This window comes from Drosophila teissieri, chromosome 3R (genome assembly GCF_016746235.2).
Source record: "Drosophila teissieri strain GT53w chromosome 3R, Prin_Dtei_1.1, whole genome shotgun sequence".
In the NCBI taxonomy this organism is placed as follows: Eukaryota; Metazoa; Arthropoda; class Insecta; order Diptera; family Drosophilidae; genus Drosophila; species Drosophila teissieri.
The window spans coordinates 21,982,737-22,007,816 of record NC_053032.1 but is presented as its reverse complement, the minus strand read 5'-3'; the positions used below and the strand labels follow the sequence as shown (position 1 = coordinate 22,007,816).

Below are 25,080 nucleotides of genomic sequence, written 5' to 3'. Positions count from 1 at the left end.
ACCCGAAAGAAATACACATATAGATACCTAAAATGTTAAAATATATTCTGCAGAGATCCCTTTTTTTTGTTGTATTTAAGGTCCGATTGGGATGGCTCTTTCTCCAAGTGCCTTCCTCCATATCCAGCTAGCCAGTCACATAGCCAGTCAGTATCTCAGACAACCGACAACGGACGACGACGAGGAGTCATTCAATCGCGCCAGCTGCGGCGTCTACATCGTCAGCGTTCCGTTCCGTTCCGTTTAGCTTAGGTTTTTCACTGCTCTCTCGCCTTTTTGTTTGCTTTGTATTTTTCCTTTTTTTGTTGCTTATTTTGTTGGCCATTCTACTTACAATATTTGTTGGATATCACCAAAAGATCTCGGCAACAGCAGCCGCAGCCGCAGCCGAAAAAAGGAGCCAGCCTCCTCGACGGGCGACTCTCGAGTGGGCCTGTGTGTGAAATCCAACTGTCTGGCGTCTGTTCTGCGTCGTCGCCGAGGTTTCATCGAGGTTTCATGAGTTCCATGCATTTCATGGCTTTCAGGGGGTTTCAACGGCGGTTCGTCGTCACCATGAAGTGGTGCCTCCCGTGCGAGTATAGTACTTTGAAATTGAAAATGTCTATGAATGCTGCCCAAACTGGGAGCATTGATGTGGGGGGGAGTGGCTTTCGGGCTTAAATTTTCTATTTTTTCTGTTCGCTTGTTTTTTTTGGGCGAAAGCGAATGATTCGAATTCGGCTGGTGGTTCAGAGTGCAAGGCATTAATGGAGGACCCAGGAAAATCATGACATTTTCCCATCGCGTCATTATGGTAATCACGTTATGATCAGTGATCTAAAGACACATTGCTGAGATATTCGCTTTGTTTGTGATATGTGTGGGGATTTAGGTCAAGTCGAGTTCATTAAAAGCCTAATGGGCTAATGGCACTCTAAATAAATCTCCTTTTGTTTTTAAAATGCACAAATGCAAATGCAAAATTTTATTCAAATAAGTCGCAAAATACCTAAACATTTACGACTTAATCGGAATTTATAGAGCCTAAAAGTTTATTGGCAATAGAAGTGATATAACTGCCCATTAATCAAACGTACATTTGTGCAGGTTTTATAGTCCCCTTTTAGATGACATAATTTATTCTTCTATACTCCCACTGAAATGAAACAACTTCTGGAATTTCCTTCAAACGAATATACTTTACAAGTTTGTTTATTCAATAGGCAAAATACGAAAGCACAGTAATAAATAGGTGTATAAATAAGTGTTTAATAAATAAAATAATATAATTAACCTAGATTTAAAAAGTAGATGCACATATACTCGCAAGTATCTGCAGAGTTACTTGAACGCGATACAGAAATACGAGTAATCGTAAAAACTTTAAGCACGCGCCATAAAAATGACGCTGTTAAAAACGCTACAACTAATAGAGCTCTCTTGGCATGGCCTATGTGTATTTTCGCTTCTGTTTCGACATTTTGCGGGCCAATCGCAAAACTGAAAACTAATTTCCAAGCTCTATTTTCATAGACTCATACTTATTGTTAAGTGTTTTTGTTTTTCTTCAAGATTGCACATACAAAGTGGGAAATTGGAAAACAAAAGGGCTATGCGGGAATCGCTTAAATTAGCTGTTATATCGAGAAACGAATGTGTTTTGTGTGGTGTTTCCTTCGTTAGATAAAAATAATTTAAACGCTAAGATGACAAGTGGCAATTAATTTAAGTGTGATTATCACCTGGCCGCCATGGCAAATATCTCATATCCCATCTCCCATCTCCGATACCCGATCTCTGATCACTGGGTATTTCCAAGCTTTGCTGGTCGGTGGTCACTAATTTTTGGGATCTGCAAGATACATACATATAGATACATATGCGATGAAGGGCGGAGGAGGCATTAGCATAAGCGTGGCATGTGCTTGGCGGAAGCCTATAGCTTATCAATAATTAAGATGCCTTTTACTAGTTCTCGGCTTTGTTTTGGCGGCCTTAATTACTTAGCGATCGAGTGCCAATTGGCCGCAGATTTTTGGAAATCGTGCCAGAAACTTCAAAAAAAATCCATACACACTTAATACTAACCTCTATCCTCAACCGGTTCGCCGGCATCCCCATGGCCCGTGGCCGTTGGTATCGGTATCGGTATCGAAATGGGTATCGGTGGCACCACCACCACCCCCTGACTTTCCCCCTCCAGGGAGTGCTCCCCACGTCCATGATGAAGTGCTAAGTGCTGGTGCTGCTGGTGGAGATGCGGCTGTTGTCCAAGTAGAAGCTGCTCGTGCTGCTGCTGCTGCTGATGCTGCTGCTGCTGGAGGGGATTTTGGTGGCTCTGACTCTGGCTCAAGTGCTGCGAAAGATGCTGATGATGGTCACCGGTTGGTGGCCACTGCTGGTACGTGACCGGTACCAAAGGATCCGACATCCATTCAAAACTGAACGCAGGTCCTATGGTCTGGGTGCTGCCCAAGCCACTCTGATGCGGTGTGGCACTCGTGGGCGTGGGGGGCGTGGTCGTGATGCAGGGACTCAGCTCGTGGGAGGATCCGAAGCTATCCAACGAAGCCTTTTGTGCCGATTCCGACCAGGGTGGACTGGGGTTCCATTGCTCTATGAAATCCGCGGGATCCGGTGGCAGTGATTTATTGGGTAGCCTCGGTCTCGTCGGCACTATGGTGGCGTATATAACTGAAGCATCACTGCTGACCACCGATGAGGTGGCATACGCAGCAGCCGGATGAGTATGGATGGCATAGCAATCCGGTTCCGGAGTTATCGCCGCTGCCGGAGAACGTTCGGCGTGTAAGTAGAGTGGTTCCAGCTTGCGAGCCCGCTTCTTGGGCGGTGGGGGCGTGGTCGATTTGGAGGTAGGCGGATTGGGAGTACTTGTGGCACTCGGAGGATTAACGTGGCTATTCACTTGGCTGTAGTCGACGGGCTCCTGAAAACAAAACAGCGGTTGATCCTCCTTCAGCTCGATGGCTGCCTTCGCATGATAGACTCCGCCATAAGTTCCCATATGCGGATGGTGGTGGTAAGCTGTCGCCGGATGGTGATGATGGTGGTGGTGGTGCGGGTGGTGCGAGTGGTGTGGATGGGTGTGGTGGGTGCCAAAGCTACTGGCTATGCCCAAGTTGGGTGTTGCGCCACCTGGAGTGGCCGGTGGATGGGATGAGTGGGGACTGTAGTAGCCGCTGGAGGGAGTGCCCGGTGGGATACGGATTCCACTGTCCAGCGGCATGCCGAACTGGATCTTCGACTGGACGGTATAGTAGTGATACAGCCAGGAGTTGGCCAGCATTATGGAGGCCTCTCGATCACTGCAAAAGCATAATAAATATAGGTTGTCTTCTAATAAATATTTCTAAATTATACTTTTATATACTTTAATAGTACAGATCTTTTAAATACTATTTTAATTTGTGTTAAAGATACTTGAACTTACTTGAGTACTTGGTTTGTGCACACGATAACAGGTTGTTGCGTGGAGTCGGGACTATCTCGCACTTGTAGAACCACGTGTACCCACGTGTATTCTCCACTGGACCTCTGCATTCGTACTAGAAGAATACAACTGCGATCTTGTTCCGATTGGATAACTGAAAAAGTTAAGAAATATATACATTTAGAATTTAGGTATAAGAAATAGCAGTAGACTTAAAAGAAGTTTTTTTTCGTCTCAGGGTTTTTGTGGTTTAACTGGTTTAAAGTAAGATTTATTTAAATACGTTTATTAGACTTCCATTCGAAAAATCCACTCCATAGGAAGGTTTTACCGAAGCCTATGTATGTCTTATGAATTGTTTTGAATAAATTAAGCTGTATTGTAGATTAATTAAATATGTATTTGGTATTAACAGCAACCATATTGCTTTTTTAATGGCTTATAGGCAGTTTTATTCCCCATTTGCAATAAATTATTAAGAGTAAAATGTTGAGTAGCTAAAAGTGTGTTAAATAGCACTTACTTAAACTGTGCTTTTTTTGCGCCTCCGTCAGATTGTCGCTGTGGATCAGATTGTACCAGGATGTGCCCTGCAGAGTCGACTTATCATAGCCCAAATGAAACTCGCCACTGAAAGCAATAAAAGAGCGATAAAAATAATTCAACGTTAGTACTAACTCGCCATTCCCCTTTATCGCCGCTACTCACTTTTTATCGATATGGGCTATTTTCATGTCCATCGAGTGGATGGTGGTGAAGACGTTGGTGGCACCTTGTACCACACACTCCCTGGTCTCGGGCATGGCAATCGGAGTGCAGGTGGCCAAGAAGACGGGCTCGTTGCGACTGCAGAGCGGCAGGAATGACAAATAGTGACCCTGGACCAGGACAACCTGCAAGTACAGAGATGCAACGCGTTTAGCTTTGTTCTCAGATTGTTTCGACATCGGCTCCCACGAAAATTGGCGCCCAACGTAGGGCCAGCTGGGAGTACCTACTTTGGCCATTTTTGGACCGGCATGCCGTCGTCTCTCTCATAGACATTTTACTCTGATTCCATAATTTAAAAAAGGCAATCACAGAAATGTTTGTATGCCAACTCCTCCACAAACAAAAAAGAAACCCACCAGGCAGTCTCAGGCTCGTCGACTTGGAGCCATTGTCTCCCAATTAAAACGTGCCTGCATTTATTTCGACCCAACTGCAATTGCATTTTCGAGGCTTATGGACCGCCGCCGCCGTCGCAGCTTCTTCTGCTTAAATGCAAATGCAGCCAGCCCAACGATCCTGATACCAAAATGAAAAAAAAAAACAACCTCCCAATCCCCCAAAAAAAACCCGTCGTATGACGCAGACGCCACAGTCGTTTGTGGGGTTTGTTTTTCTTCATTTCTTTTTTTGGCTTTTTTTTTTGGTAAATGAGACGACCTTAGACTGGGACCAGGCGCCACTGCCGGCGTCGTCTCTTCTCTTTTTCCCTGGCTTTTGTTTTTTTATATTTCGATTTTCGTTTTGTTGGGGTTTTGGGCCTTTTGTCTATGGGGTATGGCCGTCTGGCACACTGGTTACTAGCTCTGAACTATGCCTGACCTCATTCATAATTATTTATTGGTCCATTTTTATTGCATATTAACGAGTGCGCCGGCCTGGGAGTGAATGTGCTTTTGCTTGCATTTTCCGCGACTCTGGGCCTGACTTTGCGGGTTATCGCCAGTTCAGTTCATGTGGGTCTAAAGCGTCGAGTGTGCTTGGGATTAGATTAGGTACTTGAGTGTGTTCTGTGCAAGGCTGGGAATGGATTGCTCATTCAAAACACTCGGGTCTCTTGAAATATTCTGGTCTAAGATACATTTAAATGGTTTTCAGTCTTAGTGATTGGTGTCGTTAGCCTCCATTAGTTTTATTTTTCAGCATTAGTTCCCAGGTGCTTGTTATACCACTAAATGTAACATCTAGTCTGTCTTCCTTATTGCGAATGGCCTTTCCCGAGCCAACGTATCACACGTGTGTCCACAGAAAATCTCACAGCCAGCACTTCCTGCACCTCATTAAACAGCCAACACTCAACTTAATTAAAAACGTTTTCAGCCAACTGTCAACGCCTGAGCTTATCTCCATAATTTTGCTCACTGCACATCTGCGCAAAAGCGGGGAAAAAAATGGACGCGGCCCGGATCGGCGAAGATATGAATAAAAGTGAAGCGACCGCCCACCACATGGTGCACAGTAGCAGCTCCAACAGAGCCAACATCCATGAACATCCATGACCAAAACGGGTAAGAGTTGCTGCCACAGCCAACGCTTCGCTCAACACGTTGACAGATTTGGTCTTGTCTTGTTTAACCTGCGGCTGAGATGGCTGGGAAGACAACTTCATATGGCCGCCTCGTTTTATTCACATCATCATCATCATCGTCATGGCGCAGGGAGGCGGCCAATCAGAGCAGCTAAGAAACCAGGTGGGATGGGGTCTTTGTGCAGCACCAGTGCCAGCAGTGCCACCAGCACCCACCCGTTTCCCATCAACTGTCATCGTTTGTCAGCTTATAGAAAACCCAGGCTCGTTGGCAAGATGTATGACCAGTTGGCCGCCGGCTCAAACGCATGCTACGAGTTCTACTCCAAACTTCAAGCTTGCAACTCCAACTTAAACTCCAACTCCATCTCCATTTCCCTGCCCTCATGCATAATTCATGGCAGAGCAAGATGTCGATGTTGAGCGGCGGATTGGAGCGGAGCGGAGCGGAGGAGCCTGCAGTGTGGTAAAGTGTTACACGCAACACGCTTCCCAGGTGATTCATTCATCAATTTCTGTCAGAGACTTACACGCGCTTACTCATCCACGCAAGAATGCACGGTGGAAAAATGCGGGAGCTATTAACTACTTTCAATTTCACAAAAAATATTTTAAATGAAGAAAACATGGGTAGAGGAGCCATTTTCTTATTGTAGAAATCAATATAATAATAACCAGAGTGTAGAACTGTATTATAAAACATTATATAATAATTATTGTATCTTATTCTACCTTGTAGATGCTTTTCTTTTCAGTGCATTGACACTCACCTTCTGATCGCCGAAACGCATTTGCCGTCGCGCATTGCGGCTAACATTCATGCGACAGAGGAACATGCGATGCTCGCCCTCGAGACTGGAGGCGCCACCAGCACCACCGACACCACCGGCACCAGCGGCACTTCCATTGCTGGACGTTGAGTCGCCGGCACCACCAGCACCACCAACACCACCGCCAGCACCACCGCTGCTCGCCTGACTCGAGCCACCCGGCTGCGGTGGCACGTTCCTATTCAGCTCGGCCTGGATGTTTGCGTGATCCTGTTTGTCAATGATATCGTAAACGGAGTCACCGTGTATCAGCAGATCCTCCTGTAACGAGAATGGCAAAGGGGACATGGTTAACACGGGTTTACACTGGTCGGAAAATAACAGCGACTGGTACTTGACCAAGATGCAAGAATGACAAGGCTAATTATTTAAGTAATTAATGCAACACAAATTATAAACTAATATAATCCGCTTCTTAACATTCAAACTGAATTCTATGGTTGTAATTTGTTAATGATGAATTCGCATGCTCATCGCCGTTTGTGGCCAGTTGCCTGCTGGCCGTTTATGTCATGAGCTTTTATTATTGTTGACAATTATGGCCACAGCGAAGGAGAGAGCGATCGGGCAATCGACCAATTTATAATGGCAAGCCGATGTGGTTGTAATTTATTTATGGCCACTGTCGCTACATGACACATGACAATGGCAACTTGTTATGGCAATATGCAAAAATCGAATTCAAATTATGATGCCCAACAACAGCAGAAACATCGGCAATGGTAAAAGCAACTGCAGCAGCAGGAGCAGCAACAACAGCCACAATGTTGCCAAGATCTATTGACATTTTTGGCAGTTTGTTAATTAACTTGGCTGTTGGTAGTTGTTGCTGCCGCTGCCGCTGCTGTTGCTACTGCTGAAGCTGCCGTTTTTTTAGTTTTCGCCGCCACTAACTAACTCCGAGCCTTGCCACAAATTAAAAGGTTGGGCAAGCCACTTTTGGGCCTGTCCATGTGCACACCAATTCCGTTTTTATTGTGCCCGTAATTATGCCAACACATGGCATACGAGTGAATTTATGAACTTCACTGACCATTTAGTTGCGCTGCCGGTGGGTGTCTCCCAGTTCTCCACTCCCTCAACTCCTCCGAACTCCTGATAAGGCTCGGCACAAAGGCCAAAAGGCTGTCAAATGTCATGGTTGCCAATTGGCTTAGTTGTGTTTTTTTCCTGCAATTTTTTATTTCTATTTTTTGGTTCTGCTGTCTTGCCGTTGGCTTGTTCTTGTCCACATTTTGACTTGCGGAGTGGGGGAAGTGCAACATTTACTATAGTTGATATGAAAGGTTGTCTGGCCGAGGAAAAACAAGTGGAGCGTTTCCTTTTGATATGAAGCTGATCAAGTTTTTTTTCGGCCACGAACATATCCCATTCCTGGGATCACAGGCCAGGCTCTGATTTATGGCATAATTCTGGTGGGGCACAGACATTACACATACGCCCCGTTGCACGGGCACTCGACGATTTCGACTTCGACTTCGGCATCGAAGAGCCGACAATCACCTAATCTGTGGTACCTTTGTCAATGTCGGTGCTGTTATGTGTAGAACGGAGATATGTCACATGTGCTTCGGTCGGCTAGATTTATTTAAACCGTCGGTTCAAATGCAAAGTGAAAGGCCAAGTAAATAGAGTCGCATGTAAATATATATATATATATGTATATATATGTATTTGCACATGTATAACCTTGCTATTTAAGCGGCATAAACGTGCAATAAACAAAGCTTGAAACACGGGCAACACGGCAAACATCGAGCTGTGGCTGTTTTAAGGAACCAACAGACTTATATAAGCTCAATGAATCGGGTCTCTTTAGGTCTTTAGACAGTTGCTAACTTGTCAACGGGAGCAGCAACAACATCAGCAACTAGTACAGCACAAAAACTGCAACAAATGTGTTTGCTGTTGCCGCTGATGTTGCTGCTGCTGCGCTTATGTTGCTGCTGCTGATGTTGCTGCTGCTGCTGTTAGGAGACTATGACATGCTCTGACGACGACAGGCATCGTCGTTTGCCTGTTGTCGCTTGTCAGAGATTTGTATCAACGATTGTAACAATTTCGGCCCCCGAAACAGAAACAGAAAACCAGCCCAAAAACAATCCGCAACTTTCGCAAAGTCTCTTACCATGGAATGGCCCAAGTACTCCGCTGCATTATCCGATATATAAAGCAATTTGCCATTTTGTGTGAGCATCATCAAAAAGCCGGAGAGTGCCTGCAATGCAAATACGTTTGTGAATACAGGGTGATTGTTAATGTTTTTAAAAAAATGTTCTTAAACCAAAAGCAATCTATAACTACTTATAATTTAACATGGATGCACTTTTGGCTTTAATAATAACAATCTACTTGAAAATGCACTCATTTAAACACCCTATCATGCTGGCAAGCTACCTCTTTTTGAACACCCCCTAGTGGAAAAAGCATAAATTGAATCTTGTGTCGGAAATGCAAATTCATTTTCGCGTCTGAGCACTAATAAATTGTTAGCCCAAAAGCCCGGCCTAAGCCCACGTTGACAAACACCGATGAGAGCCGAAAAGGGGAGTATGAGTAGTACTCCTACTGTGGTTATAGTATTTAATTCAGTCACGAGTGTGCACAGGTATGTAGATCAATCTCGCCCGACTGGAGCAGTCAGTGCCAGGCAGCTTGACTGACTACTGTCTTCTGTCTTCTATCTTCTTGTGTTTTTTTTGGTTTGGTTTTGGTTTTTGGTTTTTGTCTGGTGGCTGCTCCTGTAAATCTGTGGCTTTTCCCGGGCATTTATTGTTTGGCCCGCTGGCTTTTGGCTGATTTCCTCTTCTCGCTTTTGGCGCAGCAAGTGGCGGCGAGCAAAACGATTTCTGACTTATGATATGGCCAGCTTTTGTGCCATTAATAGAGTTGTTTTCCCGGGAACTTTCGGTTGAGTTGTCACCGCGCATTGGCTTAAATTGAGTTGTTTCTCTCGCTTCCCTGGGAGCCTAATCGAAATGTCATCGGGCTTGAAAATTGCCGAGGCTATATGGTAAATGAACGCAGATCGCGCTGATCGGTTGCCTAATTACGCTCTGATTGAATATGAATTGTGCAGAATATTTCCTAAGAAGTGAGCAGCAAACTTTACTAAACTATTATTAAACTAAATAGGCAATTATTATGATTTTACTTTCTTACCTTTGAGAAGCCAATATTTGGTGTTGCTGTCTGGTGATGGAGATGATGCATCGCATTGTGACGTTTGAAAACTGCAACGAGAGGGGCAGAATAAACGGTTTCGTGAAAATAACGCTAATTAAGTTAATTGACCTTTTGTGTCTTGTGCGCAGGCGCGCCCTGCCGATCAAGACATCCGTATGCGAAGTACGGTGGAAAAATATTCACTAAGTGGATATGAGTATTTTCCCATGGCGGTAATTTGTATGCAAAAGCCTGGCTAATTAAAAAACTATCTGTTAATAATAGACTCGATGCCTTTCGAACTTGTGACGGCGATTGTTAGATGCATTTGATTGTTAATTCATTGATTATATTCTACATACAATGAGCAAACGATGTTTGCCGCCTAACGAAAACAAGTGAATCACAAAAAGAAAATGTGTCATTGTCACTAAGAGCGAACAACAGCAGCAGCAGCAGCAACTTCAACGATAGTGGCAACAGCAACAGAAACAGCAATAGCAACATCAGGCTGCGATCGCCGAGTGCAATTGCTGTTTTGCAGCTGCACTGCAGGCAGCATCAAGATCAATTATTTTTAAAACACTACGAGATACTCCCGCACCTGGCAAACAAAACAAAAACCGAAGAGAAACAGCCACAAAATCAGCATCAGGCTACAATCACCACGGCAACAGCAGCAGCAGCAGTCGCAGCCGCACCAACAACTGCAGCAGCAACAGCAGCAGCAGCAGCAACTGCAACAGCAGCAACCGCAACTGGTAATTTCATTGAACTTGAACGGAAAGGCCATGAATGCAGTCAGATTTTCGCTGGGCCTTAATATTATCCACTATCCGGGCAAAATACTCAGAAATCCGTTTTGCCAAGAAGTCTGTCGTCAGCGTGCCTGATTCAGCCAAAATAAAAATAAAAGGGGAGTGGCAGCCAGCTCAATGATTTTCCACTTTGCTACAATATACAATGCACAAGGGCAAGGGAATGTAGCTTTATTATAAGCGATATTTACCTCGCTCAACAGAACTCGATGTAAGGTCATAGGGAAAAGGGGTCTCTAAAGTGGCTTGAACATATTTGGGATGTTTCAGGAGACAACTTTTTAACATATAGATATATTGTGAATTTAAACACCTTGCACCACAAGCGAAACGTATTTTTAGTATGTGACCACTTCACAGTTTTATGGCTTTTTTGCGCGAAATTCGTTAGCAAACACGACACTACTAAATGCTAGCCAATTATACGGTCCTCGATCTGAGATCGAAGCCGCCGGGCTCAAGATCTTGCATACAAACGAAGAACGGAAAGAATCCCCATTGTATTGAAAACTCAATTTCGTTTTATAAATATGTATTTCATTAATCGCGACTATCTCAGCAGCCACACCCACCCACATATCTACACGGCTCAGACGGAGAGCAAACGAATCCATTGAACTTGGCGATACAAAGATACAAAGATACAAAGCGATTTCGATGGCGTGCCAATATTAACACAATTTGTGATTATAAATGCTTTTAAACGGTGCAATGACAATGAACAACAACAACAGCAGCGAAAGCACACCCAAATAACCAAAAGATACGAGATCCACAGAACGCCGACTATTTCTCACACTTATGGGAATGTGGGGATGTGGGGATGCGGAGGAGTGAGTTGAGGGAGGGGGTTGGAAAAGAAAAGAGCAGTACTTAAGTTTAATTTTTTGCAATTTGTAGAACACATAAATCGCACATTTTGATTTATCGCAATATTTATAGCAATGCCAGGCAGACGCTCGTTGTTACCATTGCAATTGTGAAATTGCCTGCCTCGACTTGCAGTTCGCAGTTTGCAGTTTGCAGTTGGCAGTTTGCAGTTTGCAGTTGGAGGAGTTCGTCGATGAGATAGTATGGAGTGCAGTTTAGTATGGTGCCAGGATGCTGGTATGCCACGGATCTGCAACAGTTTCACATGGGTTTCCACCACCAACTTTTCGCTCCGTTTCGTTTCGTTTCTGTCTGCGCACTCAGATGCGAGCCGAGAGTTAAGACTTACCCCAAGTCTGGTGTGTTATCTATGGGCCTATGTACCGCACAACGCTAATTTGAAAAACAATTTTCGTAATTATCCACAAAAAAACCAAAAACAACAGAAAAAACACAGAAACAAAACCAAAATGAAAAAATAGCAGCGCAAATAGGTAAGTAAAGAGCGAACGATCTTGTTCGGTTGCGCTTGCGTTGACCTGCGCGCATGCGCATTAAAGGAGGATGGGACCTCTGGGGACCGATCGGAGTGGATTGGAGGATCGGAGGATCAGCGGATCCAAAGGGGATCCAGAGGGGAGCCAAAGGGGGCCCCGAGCAATTTTGGCCCGCCTGGAACTGGGTGCGTGCCTAGACGGTGCGGCAATTACTTGGCCAAAAACAATTTCAGCCGTGCATTTGGGGGCATGATAGAGGGACACTCGACATATGAATGATGTTGGTTTAAACCGAAGCGCAGCCATGCGCCTAGCGGTTTTTCATTTCGACTTAAATGAAAGTACGCGGTGCACTGAACCAAAAAAGGGGTAGCTTTCGATTGGGAATCATAGGAATCATAACAAACTTATTGTGACATCTCAAATGTATACATCTTGAGCTTAGATTTCCCAAACCAAACCATTGATTAATTTCTTTAGCTTATCAGTTCAAACAGTGTTTAAATAGCGTTTACATTTCATTTGTGCAATTTGAAATCATATGAAGGAGTGTAAGAGCTACATGCTAATGTGCTAATCAATTGCTTACTACCCGATCAAGAACTTTCTGTAGTAGTTACTTTGTGGACGACATACGGCATAAGGGACAACATATTTTCGCCAAGTGCATGACATTTTGGCAACTGCAGTTTTGAAGTGCAACGGCGGTGGGTCCTGCACTCGGCAGTCTCAATCTTCGCGGCTGCACAGAGTCACAATCACCACAGCCGCAATCTCCATCTGCTCATGACTCATGCATATTCAATCAGCGTGCAGCCAATTATCAGCATGCATATATGCATTTTTTGTTTGGTCTTTGGATCCGGGGAGGCGGCAAACTTACCTTGCTGGAAGTAGTTGGCTTTCCGCACATAGACACAAACGAGGGCCATCAGCTGCAGTTGCGAGAGGCGCTGGCGCGTCGATTGGGGCAGCGGCAGGAGATCCCTCAGATTGGCTATCTCCGCATTTATGAGATCGCGTCGCATCTTCGAGGCGCCCTTCGTCGATTTGTTGGCATCGAATCTGCAATGTATGGATGCAATGGAAATGGATATGGTTAAACAATTAGAATATATGGGCTCGTTCACAGCTACGGCTTAATAAGTGTGCAGACGTGGACAGACCGAATGGGGCACAACTATCCAGCACTCCGGGCGGGGCATGTGTTTTCACAGCCCAACACTCGGGCGTGTGTGTGTGTGTTTCCATTCCAAGTGTGTCTCCGTATCGCTCTTGGGCTTCTTAACCCATTGCGCCGTGGTTATGGCCATTTGGGAATTGCCACCAACATTATTCGCATTTTATTGCCTGGCACAAAGTGCCAGGTAGCTCGTACTGACAACATAAATAAGCTAGCTAACATTTTATACATGATATTTTTTATGATACGGAACTTGAATAGGTTCCTCGGAACACGTGGCTAATAAAAAGGTAATTAGGAGATTAAAAAAAATAATCAATTACGACAATTTGTTTCGTCTTTCACGCAATTTAATTACATTCATTCCCTATAAAGTTTACCATATTAATCATCATAAGATCACAACAATCCCAATCAGTACTTATGCAGTCAAGACCGCTTTATTTGCCTTTCGATCCGCTGACCACAATGGGTTAAGGATGGCTCGCAAATACCGCCGCGCGATGCCCGGTGCATAAATAACTCATCGCGCATTTAAAAATCATACGAGCAGCGGTATGTGGCGGTGGTTTTGGTGGTTCAGTGGTTGGCTGGCTGGCTGGATGGCTGGTCGGTGGTTGATGTGGGGCACACTTGCCACATGCCTTGTGCGGAAAAATTGTGCAAGTAGGTTGGTCAGCACAATGTTGTTGTTACTGTTGCTGTTGTTGCTGCTTTTGGGCAGCAAGCGGGCAAAGCGTTTAGCAGAAACTGAGAAACAGAAACTGTCCGTGTGTGCACTTTTGTGAGCATATTATTTACAAGGTTGAAATCATAAATCATAAATTTGTCTTTTTATGCAGTCGGCGTCGGCGGCTGCGGCGCATGCGGCGTATGAGTATTTTTTATTTATGCTGACGTTTTTTCCTTTGCCTGGCCATTGTTGCTGTTGTTGTTGGCGATTATTTTGCAAGCATTTGTTGTATGATAAATATTGGTAATATTGTTGTAATAACAGCAAGTGCCCGCGCCTTTTTGGCTTTCCTCGTTCGACTTGTCTGCCATTTTGCCGCTGTTATTGCCTCTAAATGGCCATGTTAACATTTAAAACAATCTCACTGCGTCCGTGTGACTGCGAGTTGCATGCAACCGCTTCGGAGGCATGCAATAAAACAAAACCAAGCAGAAAAAAAAAAAAAGAGATCTCAAAAAGAAACAGAATCCAAGACCAAATCGAACGCTTCGTTCGCCTTCTGGCTTTTGAAATATATTCATGCTTCAGGCCTATTCATTCACTCTCGACCACTCGCCATCGGAGTGGACCATAATAGAACAGATTTTAGCCAGGGCCCAGAATCGAAATTGAGTGGTCGAGTGGCTCGCACTCACTCACTGGCCAACTGGCGAACAGGCAAACTGGTGGACTGGCGCGCATTTAAGTCAAGGTGATTTGTACAATTAAAATGAATATTGATTTAAATGCTGCGATTGCGAGTCGCTCACTTCTGCTCCACCAACTGACATATATGTTTTGGTCTTTCAGCTGGGCGGTCGGATTGTGTGGGCCGCGGTGAAGGGTCAACCACAGAATACACGATCTAAAAAATGCCGAAACTCTATTTCTTTGAGGAAATCTCATTCGTTTATAATAAATCTAGATAAGTATAGTAGATAGTAAGATTAATTGCCAAACTTAACATGTCAACGTTTATGCCGAACGCTTATATTATACCATAAAACATATCCCATTTTGTTTCTGCTGCTGTTTTCTTGACCCTCTGCTGATTGGTATCTGGTAGCTGGATGACCAACTTTGGTCATTTCACCCCGGCCAATCCACACAGATCCTCCCACACATCCAGTGGGCAAGGTTCCTCTCCCAATTAGCTACTTAAAAATGTCAAAGGCTTCTGCGATCTGCTATCTGGCTGGCTATTTGTGGCATAATTAATAAGTTTCTCAAATATTTATCATAAACAAGATGCCAGTGGTGCAGGCGATAATATGATAATGCCATCAGCCTTTCGTAATGCATGGCCGAAACGCCAAGCCAAAAGAATAAAAAAAAGAAAATTGTGAGGAAAATAAAAATCCAAAAAACGTGTTAATGGCCAGGGAGAGATATATCAGATATATAAAGCTGTTGCGGGTGGAGGTTGCTGGTTGGTGGATGTTAGTGGATGGGGAGCCCAACTGCCGGCTGTAATCTACATCAAAATTTATCTGAGTGAGCGAGACATGTCAACATTTCTTAATATATCTATCGCTACCTTGAAATCTGCACTAAGTAGCACCAACTTGTTGGCCGTTTCGCCGTTGTGGCAACTACTGTACAAGTTGTTGTTGCTAATTAAAAGCATAAACACGATTCTTAGCGAGGCGTTGTGGGTTCATCCACTGTGTTGGCCACTGTGTTGGTGGCTCTCATCGGTGGATACCGGTGGCTGCTGAAATCCCTGGAGCCACATGCTTAATCTGCCACTGGGGATCCTTTGGCGCAGTGCAAGAGATCTTAATCAAGTCTGGTCCAGCCTGAATTCTGGTTGCTCGGCCCTCTGACTAGATAAAAATACATTGGGTACATTGGGTACATCGGACTGGCGACGGAAAACTTAACGTGCTCCACAGAAATTAGGCACAAATCTTGTTGGCTCAGATTCTTTCGATTCCAATTCCAGTGATCTCAATGCCAATCGCCATCCCTCACTAATTAGCACATAAACCAGGCGGGTAACATAATGCCAAACTATTAACTTAAATGGATTTTAAATGCGCATCTATGGGGCATCTGGCTGAGATCCTTCCATTTCGACTGATTTTTATGGAGGGTCCGGGCCCTCAGAGCGCCATCGTAAAAATGTGGGCAGCGAATAAATCACAAGACCACTGAACTTCTCCAGCCACCCCAAAGCTGAACTCCACCCGCTAGGGCTGCACCGAAAGAAAAGAGTGCAAGTTCAAGAAGATGGTTTTTAATATATTAAGTTAATAATCAATTTTACTAATTAAAATAAAAATGGTTGCTTTCATTAAGAGATAAGAGGAGCTTTAAAGATCGATCCTAAATCATTGCATTTGTTGTGCCTAGTTTTTTCACCGTGCACGTATCAATCCAAAGGCGAGTTTAATATGCATCAGGGGCGTCAGTCGGGTTGTAGGATCCCAAATCCGATCCCGATTCCAATCCCGATCCCGGCGCAGTCCACAGACCATCGAGTCCCAGAGCCAACCAACCAACCAAGCAACCAACCAGCCAGTCAGTCAGTCAATACCAATTGCAGGCCAAGAGAAACACGAAATTTGCGCAAATTTTTATTGCACTTTTTCCCGGAGCGTCTTGTCTTCTCCTCGGCCGACTTGACTTGTGCGAATTGTCTGGTCGCAGACTAGATAACTCCCTACACCCTCCATTTTCTCCTTTCTAGCGCTGTGTGTGTGTGTGTGTGTAATTTGGGCGAGTTTATTTGCCATATTCCCACGATATAGTTCGGCCAGGCTATTGAGCTTGCGGGCAGCTCTAATGATTTCTGGCCGCTCCGCTCCGTCGCCGCCCTTTTCGCCATTCTGACCAGATCTCTGGGCGCACAAAAAAAAAAAAAATAGTGCAAAACGGCGTATAATGAATGCCAGACCTCTCAAACTGATGGGCAGTTCGTCGGGCAGCTCCGAAGCTGGAGCTTCGGGTAACCCTAAACCCAAACTGAACCCACACCGCGTTATTTTTGTTTTCCTTTTTTATTTTTTTTTATTGTTTTTGTTGGTTGTATTCGGGAAGCAGGCAAATTAATTGCCCAGGCGCCGCACAATGCTTTCCATTCCATTTGGGTTCGCTTTCGAGGATTTCTTGGAATTTTTTTGTTCAGCTCGCATCTGCAAACACTTGTTTTGTCTGCAGGACTTTTGCGGGTGCCTCATTGTGCTCTGCGTAAGTCGGTGGCGCAGTAATCGATACCTTTTGCCAAACGCACACCTACAGATTAGCATCGGGGCGACGTTTAGCACAGAAAAAAAGGAGCCGGACAAAAAGGCAAGCCATCTAATAACCATGGGCAGCTCGGCGGCCTTTGGCCAAATTATATGGCCAGGCCAATAGGTAAAAGTGGCCCCGGGTGCGCATAAAGTGTTATGCGGTCTACACTCGGGTTTTATGGTTATAAAATGGTTTCAAAACTACGACGTTCAGCTTGTAAAACTCCACTCTGTGAGTTGTAATGTTGCCTCATAAGAAATAGATAAAATTATGAATAATACGTATTGAAGAGCCAAGAAAACGTAATTTTAAAATCTAGCTTGATTACATTTGCACTTCCCATTAATCCACTTTGCTTTAAAGATGAAGCACAGAAAGATACAAATATCCTTCAATTATCTCAATCAATTAGCTTACTTACGAGCCTGTGTGTCCGTAAATCGCAGCCGTATAATTTACTGCTCTCAAAAGCTCATAAAGAAGTCTGGCGGGCAGCTACTGTGTTTATTTTGACGCATATATTTCAAAAATGCGAACCACACCACAGCGCACCACCGAACCATGCCACACCACACCACACCACACTGTGCCCCACAATGCGGCACCACCGTGCAGCAGCAAACCACACCGAAAATAAACCACAGACGGACCGCAGCTGAGATTTCAATGCCTGAAAAGAAATGAAATCAAGCTGCTACCGTCTGCCGTTCGATGCTCTGATGCTCTTGTATGTTTGATTGGAATCTTAGCCACAATTTAATGATGGACTGCCAAAAGCACACTTCGATGATTGGCTCTTGGACATCGTCATTTGCGGGCGCTGCGAGTTGAGAGTTGCGAATCTCCTCCGACGCCGCCGCATAATTTTTCATATTTTTATGATTTGTTGCTACCGGGTACTAAACCCGTTTCTTTTTGCTGATTTTCTTCTTTAGCTTTTTTTTTTCTCGATTTTCGTTTTTTTGTTGTTTTTTTTTTTTTTGTAGTCTGAGCCTAACCATGGAGAGCGGCTACCGTTGGTGCATTTGCTTTCGATTATCTTAATTTGCGTGCGAAACTGAGTTTTTTCTTCCTCCGCCCGTAAGCCAAGCCCCAAATTGTGTGTGTACGGAAATTTTCCCATGACTTGGTTCTCGGATCGATCGCTGGATCACTCTGTATACTTTGTGCCCGGCGGTGGCTTGGCCAGAAATTACCCCAACTATGGTATGGTCTCTGCTCAGGTCTGGTCTGGTCTCCTCTGGTATGGTATGGTATGGTATGGTATGGAATGGCTCATCGGCTTGGAACTCACGGGATTGATGGTTTGCTGCCGTTGCACTTTACCGTCAGGCAATTAGCACAGGGATGCCGCAACTAAATAATTTGGTAAGCCCCAGGGCAACTCCATCGATCTTGGCCTGAACCCGCGGCAAAGGTGGCGCACTTATTTGCTCAGTGCTTCGTACGGCTTTGGATTCAAATCCGACAGATAATGCCTGGTCATTGGGCTGCATACCGAAATCGATTTTGACTCGCGTCACCAAATATTGATCTAAGCAATTTGACGATAACGGAAGTCGGGCACTGCGAGAAAACCAATTCGGGGAAACTCGCTTCGAAGTACACAGATATTATTAGTTAAGATAATACCAGTAGGTTTAGCAACTTCTTTTGAATCTAATTGCAAGGTAGCAATATTCAAATAATCAGCTATAAATCACTCAAAGCTATATAGATGTTCATAGAATTCTTTCGCAGTGCATTGTGCATACTGAGATCTAGTGCAGCATTTGCTGCACCGATAGCCGAGCTGGGCAAATAGCTCCGTTCGCTCGGCTGATCGCTTTTCTCGTGAAATGTGTTAATGAAATTAGCAGCATAAAATTGCTACCAGAGCTAGACCCCGTGCAGTGTGTTACAGATAGCCGAACGAAATTGTATCTTAGCCAAATGTCCGCGGCATGCTAATTACCAAAATTAACACCAACGGCGCAGGCCCGAAAGCAAATACGAGCTCAAACTCAAACAGAATCCGTACGCAACGGTTTCGGTTAGTTTCACTCGGTTCACTCAGGAAGCATCCGACAAATGCACTTCACAAATGTATCTTTGGCTTTGACTGTGAATCTGAACTTTTCCTCGGCTTCCTTTTACCTTTTCTTCGATTTGTAGTTTAGTTTAGTTTTTTTTTCTTTTTTGTGGTGTGGCTCGAGTGGGGCCAGGTTTGTTGACTCTACGGCTGGATGTGTTAAAAACAACAAACGCCAGGTTTTCTTCGTTTTAATTAGTGCCATTTATTATTTAGAGCATATTGATATAGTTTTCGTTGTTTAACGGTTGTTTGTTTCAGTGCGAGGCGTGTTGTTGGCATTTCTCGTTCGAGCATGGAAAATATTTATAGAAATCCGCCCGATTTTACTACTACTCCAAAAACCACAAATTTTACAAACCTGCGCCTGTGCCTGTGAATGTGAAGAAGCGCGTGCTTCGGCGCGCGAACAATGAACTTTTTTTTTTTTTCGTGGATGGAAAAAAGTTTGAAGCTTAGTTTTCGATGGCTGGGAATTCCAACAAATCCACGTGCTAATTGATAGTTCCATGGGTCACGTAAAATTCAGATGAATGAACTGATTTAAGCCAGTAATGAAGAGCATCAATCTGCTATTTAGAGAAATCACATTCAAGTAAGTGAAAAATGTCTGCAGCTTTAGCATTTTCACTAATTAGTTGCTCCTTAAAAAACGCTTCAAAATAATTATTCAACCAGCAATCCGTACGTTTAATGGTCCCTCCGAGTTGCTACTACAAAATGCTCTAATTTCAATGGGGGCACCGCATCCGGCACAGTTTGCAAAATGACACCCACCCAAAGCAGAAAAAAAACGCATGAACAGGGCAACACCTACCCAAGAATCTCCCACACAAAGGCAGGATATTTGCCAACTAAAAGCGAAGAGAAAAAGGGGGGAAAAATCTCAGCAGACAAAGAACGAGCCATCAACAACATCACACGTGAGTTTTACACATTTCAGAAGCAACGGCAGCCAGGAGATGTGGCTAACTTTACTGGCATCTCCCCGACTTTGTCGTCGATTCCATGGGATTCTCTGTGGAGACGCTCCTGGTGTGGAGACGCCTTTTTTGGTGCCCCATCGTCGTCGTCGTAGTCGTCGTCGTCTTCGTGGACGTCCGATTGCCAACGTGGTAATGTCAATCGCACTGTGCGGGTTTAACTTATGGCAAAACATTTGAAGCACTAATTAATTGGAGCTAAATAAAATGGCACAGCATCTTCGGCTCAACTCAGTTCGGTTCAGTTTAGCTGGCAGTGAATTTTGCGCGTTTTTTAGCTCTTCGCGAATTGGCGCTGTGGGTACGGGTACGCAGACCGACCGGAGAGATTACGAGGACGAGATAACTGCGAACTACAAGTTGCCAATACAAGAGGCCATTAAAACCGGCAGCAGGAGCAGCAGCATCACTACACAGACAAAAAAGGAGTTTTTGTTTAGAAATGGTTGCCAATCAAGTCTAATAGCAAGCCAACTTATTTGAAGGCAACTATTTAACCCATTTCTAATATATAGTAACTGATGATTAGGAAGCCTTCCCTAATCTATTGATTCTTAAATAAGTTAAATTAAAAATAATTCATTTTCCCGCTGTGCATTAGCTGGGGAAGAACCAACCAGAAACAAAAGCAGTGAAAATCCAGGAGGAAAACAGCGACGAAGAAATGGAAAGGAGTCTGAGTCTTGGCCCAGGCAGCGAATGGGCCGCAAGGAGGTTCGCTGTCGCCAAATGCGAACTTGGCCCCGTATTTCAAATTCGAATTGACAAATATCGAAGCGTGCGAAACAAATTGAAATTAAAAGTTTGCATGTTTGCGCTGTTTTGTGATGCGTGGCTGTGTGAAAACGGAGATAAGGCTGAATGTTGGCGCTAAGAACTTACCTTGTAAACATGCCGGCTGTCTGTTGCTGCTGCTGCTGCTGTTGTTGCTGTTGCTGTGTTGCATGTTGCTGCTGTGTCGTCTGCGACTGCTGCTGCTGCTGCTGTTGCATGTGCTGCTGTTGCGACACTGTTGCTGGCGTCTCATGCTGCTGGAAGTTATGATGCGTATGCATCTGGTGCTGCAAGTGATGCTGCTGCTGAAGGTGTTGCTGCTGTTGCTGCTGCAGTTGCAGGACATGCTGCAGATGCTGTTGCTGCTGCTGTTGGTGCGGATGTTGCTGCTGCTGCTGCTGGAGGGCGTGGGTGGGCGGGGTCGCTGCCGTCACCTTGTCTAGGCCACGTTTATTATCCGCATACATTTCGTCGATCGCACGTTTGCAAATATTTGTTACCAATTCTAAAAGCAGAAATGACAAGGCGTTTTCAGCACTGAGTCTCGTATTGTCACGGATATTTGGCGAAAAACTTTAGGCGAATCACAATGGAAAATAATGATAATATCAATCAATATGTGGATCTTAATGAAAGTCTGCAGACTCTACCCATTCGATCTGCTAATGAAATGGAACAACAATTGTTGATTAGGTTTGTACATTTCATACGTTGGAAATAGTTCAAGATATTGTTTGAATTGTCTGCGGCACAATAAGCATATTTTGAAGCAACTGATTTGTATTGTTATTGCCCATTTGAACAATTGCTCGCTGTGCTCGCTGCTCGCAGCTCGGAGTATCCCCAATGCCCAATGCCCTCCGATGAGTTGGCGCTTTTGACGTATTTTTTATTTGGCCACTTCGATTGCATAAGGAGTTGAAAATGATTTATAGCATTTGCTCGGCGTTTCGCTCTGCGATGGCGGATTAGTAACTAGGGGTTAATGAAATGTCTTACAACACAAATACTAAACACTCGATGGGCTAGGATCTGTGTTGATCACATTTGAAACTCGTTAAGTCTTAAATAATGATCAATCAATTTAAGATTTGGCTTTCTAAGAAGCGACCGAGGCTTGTAAGTGTTTTCTTGAAAAGGGAAATCTGAATGTCTTTGTGTAAACAAATTTGTGTCAATCCGAATTCACAGTAATGCTTTATTACTTCGTTACTATAATCAAGGTAAACTTTTCATGCTGAACAAATTAATGAATATATCAAATATATCATTATTTGCATCAAAAATGTTCTATTAAATATATTAATTATTGTGTTTTGAATGTAAGTGCAATACTATTATTTGAATTTAAATTTAGTTGGATATCTAAATCCTTTAATTTCATACAAACCGTTCAGAGTTGTGACCTACATCTTTTAACAAGTATTTGTATTCCCAACTGGTGCCACTTTTCCTGGCCAAATGTTATCTGGCTAAAACAGAATCATGCCACTATCACTTTTCCTATAACTCAAAGCAAACTCGGACCATTTCCAGGGCACTTGTGGTGGCGCCAAGAAAAATCTTAGAAATCTCTTCTGGGTTCTGCTGGCCCCCCGGCCGAAAAGTGCAACAATTGAAATTAGTTTTGTTGAGTGAATTTCAAATTTCCATCTCGAGTATTCACTACCGTCTGCGGGGCCGGCGTCTTGGCCTGGCTTTTTGGGTCTTTGCTGCAACTCATTGTCAAGTGAACTTATCACCGAGAAGGGAAACAAGCAGAAACGACGGAGATAAAAAATTTGTTCGAGTTGACGTTTGGAGTGTCATCGAGTCGATGCTTGAATTTGTTTGGAGTTGTTTGAATAGGGACCACCAAAAGTCATTGAATGAAATGAAGAACTCCACAGATATATCTCATTGTGCGCGACTTTGACTGTGTGCATTTGATTTTTTTGGTTTTTTTTTGGGGTAACGGCTTTGGTTTTGCTCGCTTTTTAAGTATTTTGTTGTTATTGATTTCTATCAAAGTTAATAATGAAATTGGTAAATTACGATTTCTGGGTGCGGGTGGGGGTTTGGGCATGGACCTTGATCCCAACTTACCTCTCTGCTCGAAAGATTCAATTTGCGATATCCATTTGGTTATAGAGCTAGCTCCAATAGCATTTGGCATAAATGATTATTTAATAATTCACTTCGTTCCGCCACAATGTTTGACACTTTATCAATAACTTGTATTTATTTGATTTATTTAGATATGTGTAAGACTATTTACTTATATCATTAGATTCCATGTGGGGCTTCTATTGCACACTATTTGCTTTGATTATTGCCTAATCTTTGCATTGGCCTTTTACATAGGTATTTTCATAGAATCATTGCATATTCATCACTTTGATTAAATCAAGATTTATGGGGTTTCTTTTCGAGAGAGACTCGGCTATAATTTGCAAATCAAATGGACCGAATGACGCACAATGTTGAATCGCGTTGAGTATTAACTTAAGCCCCGACGATAGCAAAGCCAATTGGCAATGGGCAATTGGCGGTCACAATTTAATAAAATACCGACGGCTTTATGGCTCAGCACCTCTGGGTCTCTGGGGCTAAAGCAAATCCGTTCCGTTTCCGATCGTATAAATCCACAAAATCACACAAGAACCTCGGATCGAGGGCCACACAACCGTGTTGAATGCGCGCGTGCACCTTTCTGTGCGGATCACCGGAGCGACACAGAAGCGGCAAACTTGATTTCGAAACAGGTAAGGTGGCTTTCGTTCAGTTTCAGCCAGTCTGCCGATCTGGCCAACATCCCAAGCCGGGCTCTGCATGTCCCTGTTTGCCACTGCTCGTGTGTTGGTGCCAAGCGGCGTGCTCGGCCAATGAGAATGCTGATCATACACCGCTACAATAAGTGTATACTATTTAATCTCATTAAGTTCATAAGTTTAATAAATTAGATACTTCTAAATGTATGTCGAATTTAAGCTAGAGTGCCGGAAAGGCATTATAATTTTAAATATTTTTATATTTTATATAAACATTTATATGATTTTGTTTTTATAATTTGTATTACCATGTTTATAATGTTTTTTTAAATTGTTTGATATCAATAATATTAATTGAAGACTTTGAAGTTACATTCAGCTTTTAATTACTACCATTTAGGATTACACAATTTATATTTTATATAATTGCCACCAATTTTGGGTCAGTGCACTCCGCCTCATCATGCTCCGCTACTCACAAACAAGTTAACGCACACTCTCAACGACTTGGCCAACTGACCAATACAAGCAGCGAAGCGATCATTTTGTAGACGCCTCTTTCAACACCAACAACAGGTAAACAATCAAACACACAGCGGGGCGCTCTTGCCGGTTTTCGTTGCCCACTCAGCTGTAAATCTATTCAAATTAGCCATAAATCAATTAAGGCCGATAAATACTATAATAAAACAAACCGAACTTGACTCGCAATGGGGGAAATACAGATATAATCTGTGAATATTTTACATAATTTCCAGTTAAGTCGTAGGCTTAGTCAGCCTGGGCCAACACTTTGGCCAACTTTAGGATGTGCTGGCAACTCTGCTCATTTATTTGGCTAACACATACTTGAGCTCGTGAGCGTGTGTTGAGCTGCTCGTTGATTGGTTGCCGGTGGCTATGCTTGTTTAAAAACTATTTACAATTTTTTTCCCCCTTTTTCGCTTTGCTTTGGCTTGACTTTCGTAGTTTGTGGTCAACACAAAAGGCGGCTTAAACGGTGCGAGCCAATCGCAATCAAATTTTACCCGATTTTTCTTGATTTCTCATTTTTAACGCGCTTGTGTGTGAGCGTAACTTAGTCGCAGACTATTCCGCTTAATTGCATTCGATTAGCCAAACGACTTTGGTCTGAAAATGTAGATTGATTATAGTTGTGGAAAATGTAGAACGTTTTAATCACGAAGGGGGATAGATATTGATATGTATTTAGTATCTATATACAATTAATTCATAGTACAATTTTTATATTTGCTTGACGAACTATGTAGATTGCAGAATTGGTTCCTCTTCCAGAATATTGTAATGAATAATTCAAATACGAAGAGTTTAAAAACAATTTAATTTGTTACTTTGTTTGTGTTTTCTTGAAATGCCTGGCCTAAATAGTCGAATAAATCACGACTTTCGAAATCATTGGCAGACATACTTAACATCAAATTGCTGTCAATGACTTGGGAA

General features: G+C 43.5%; 1 protein-coding gene across 2 annotated transcripts; it reads right to left on the bottom strand.

The window, feature by feature from the left end:
* Positions 1–1,274: 1,274 nt before the first annotated feature.
* On the bottom strand, positions 1,275–23,590 carry LOC122620209. Of its 2 annotated transcripts, XM_043797576.1 has the most exons (10): positions 22,955–23,590; positions 20,978–21,374; positions 12,793–12,974; positions 9,722–9,792; positions 8,688–8,777; positions 6,500–6,820; positions 4,142–4,326; positions 3,957–4,063; positions 3,434–3,587; positions 1,275–3,308 (listed from the first exon to the last, which is right to left on the bottom strand). In XM_043797576.1, exons 1-10 carry the CDS (start codon positions 23,022–23,024, stop codon positions 2,066–2,068), a joined length of 2,820 nt encoding a protein of 939 aa, XP_043653511.1. In that variant the 5' UTR covers positions 23,025–23,590; the 3' UTR covers positions 1,275–2,065. The 2 variants fall into 2 exon arrangements, with proteins under 2 accessions (XP_043653511.1, XP_043653510.1); XM_043797575.1 differs by lacking the exons at positions 12,793–12,974; positions 20,978–21,374; positions 22,955–23,590 and having other exon boundaries at positions 1,275–1,834; positions 2,071–3,308; positions 9,722–9,854.
* Between the last annotated feature and the right edge of the window lie 1,490 nt (positions 23,591–25,080).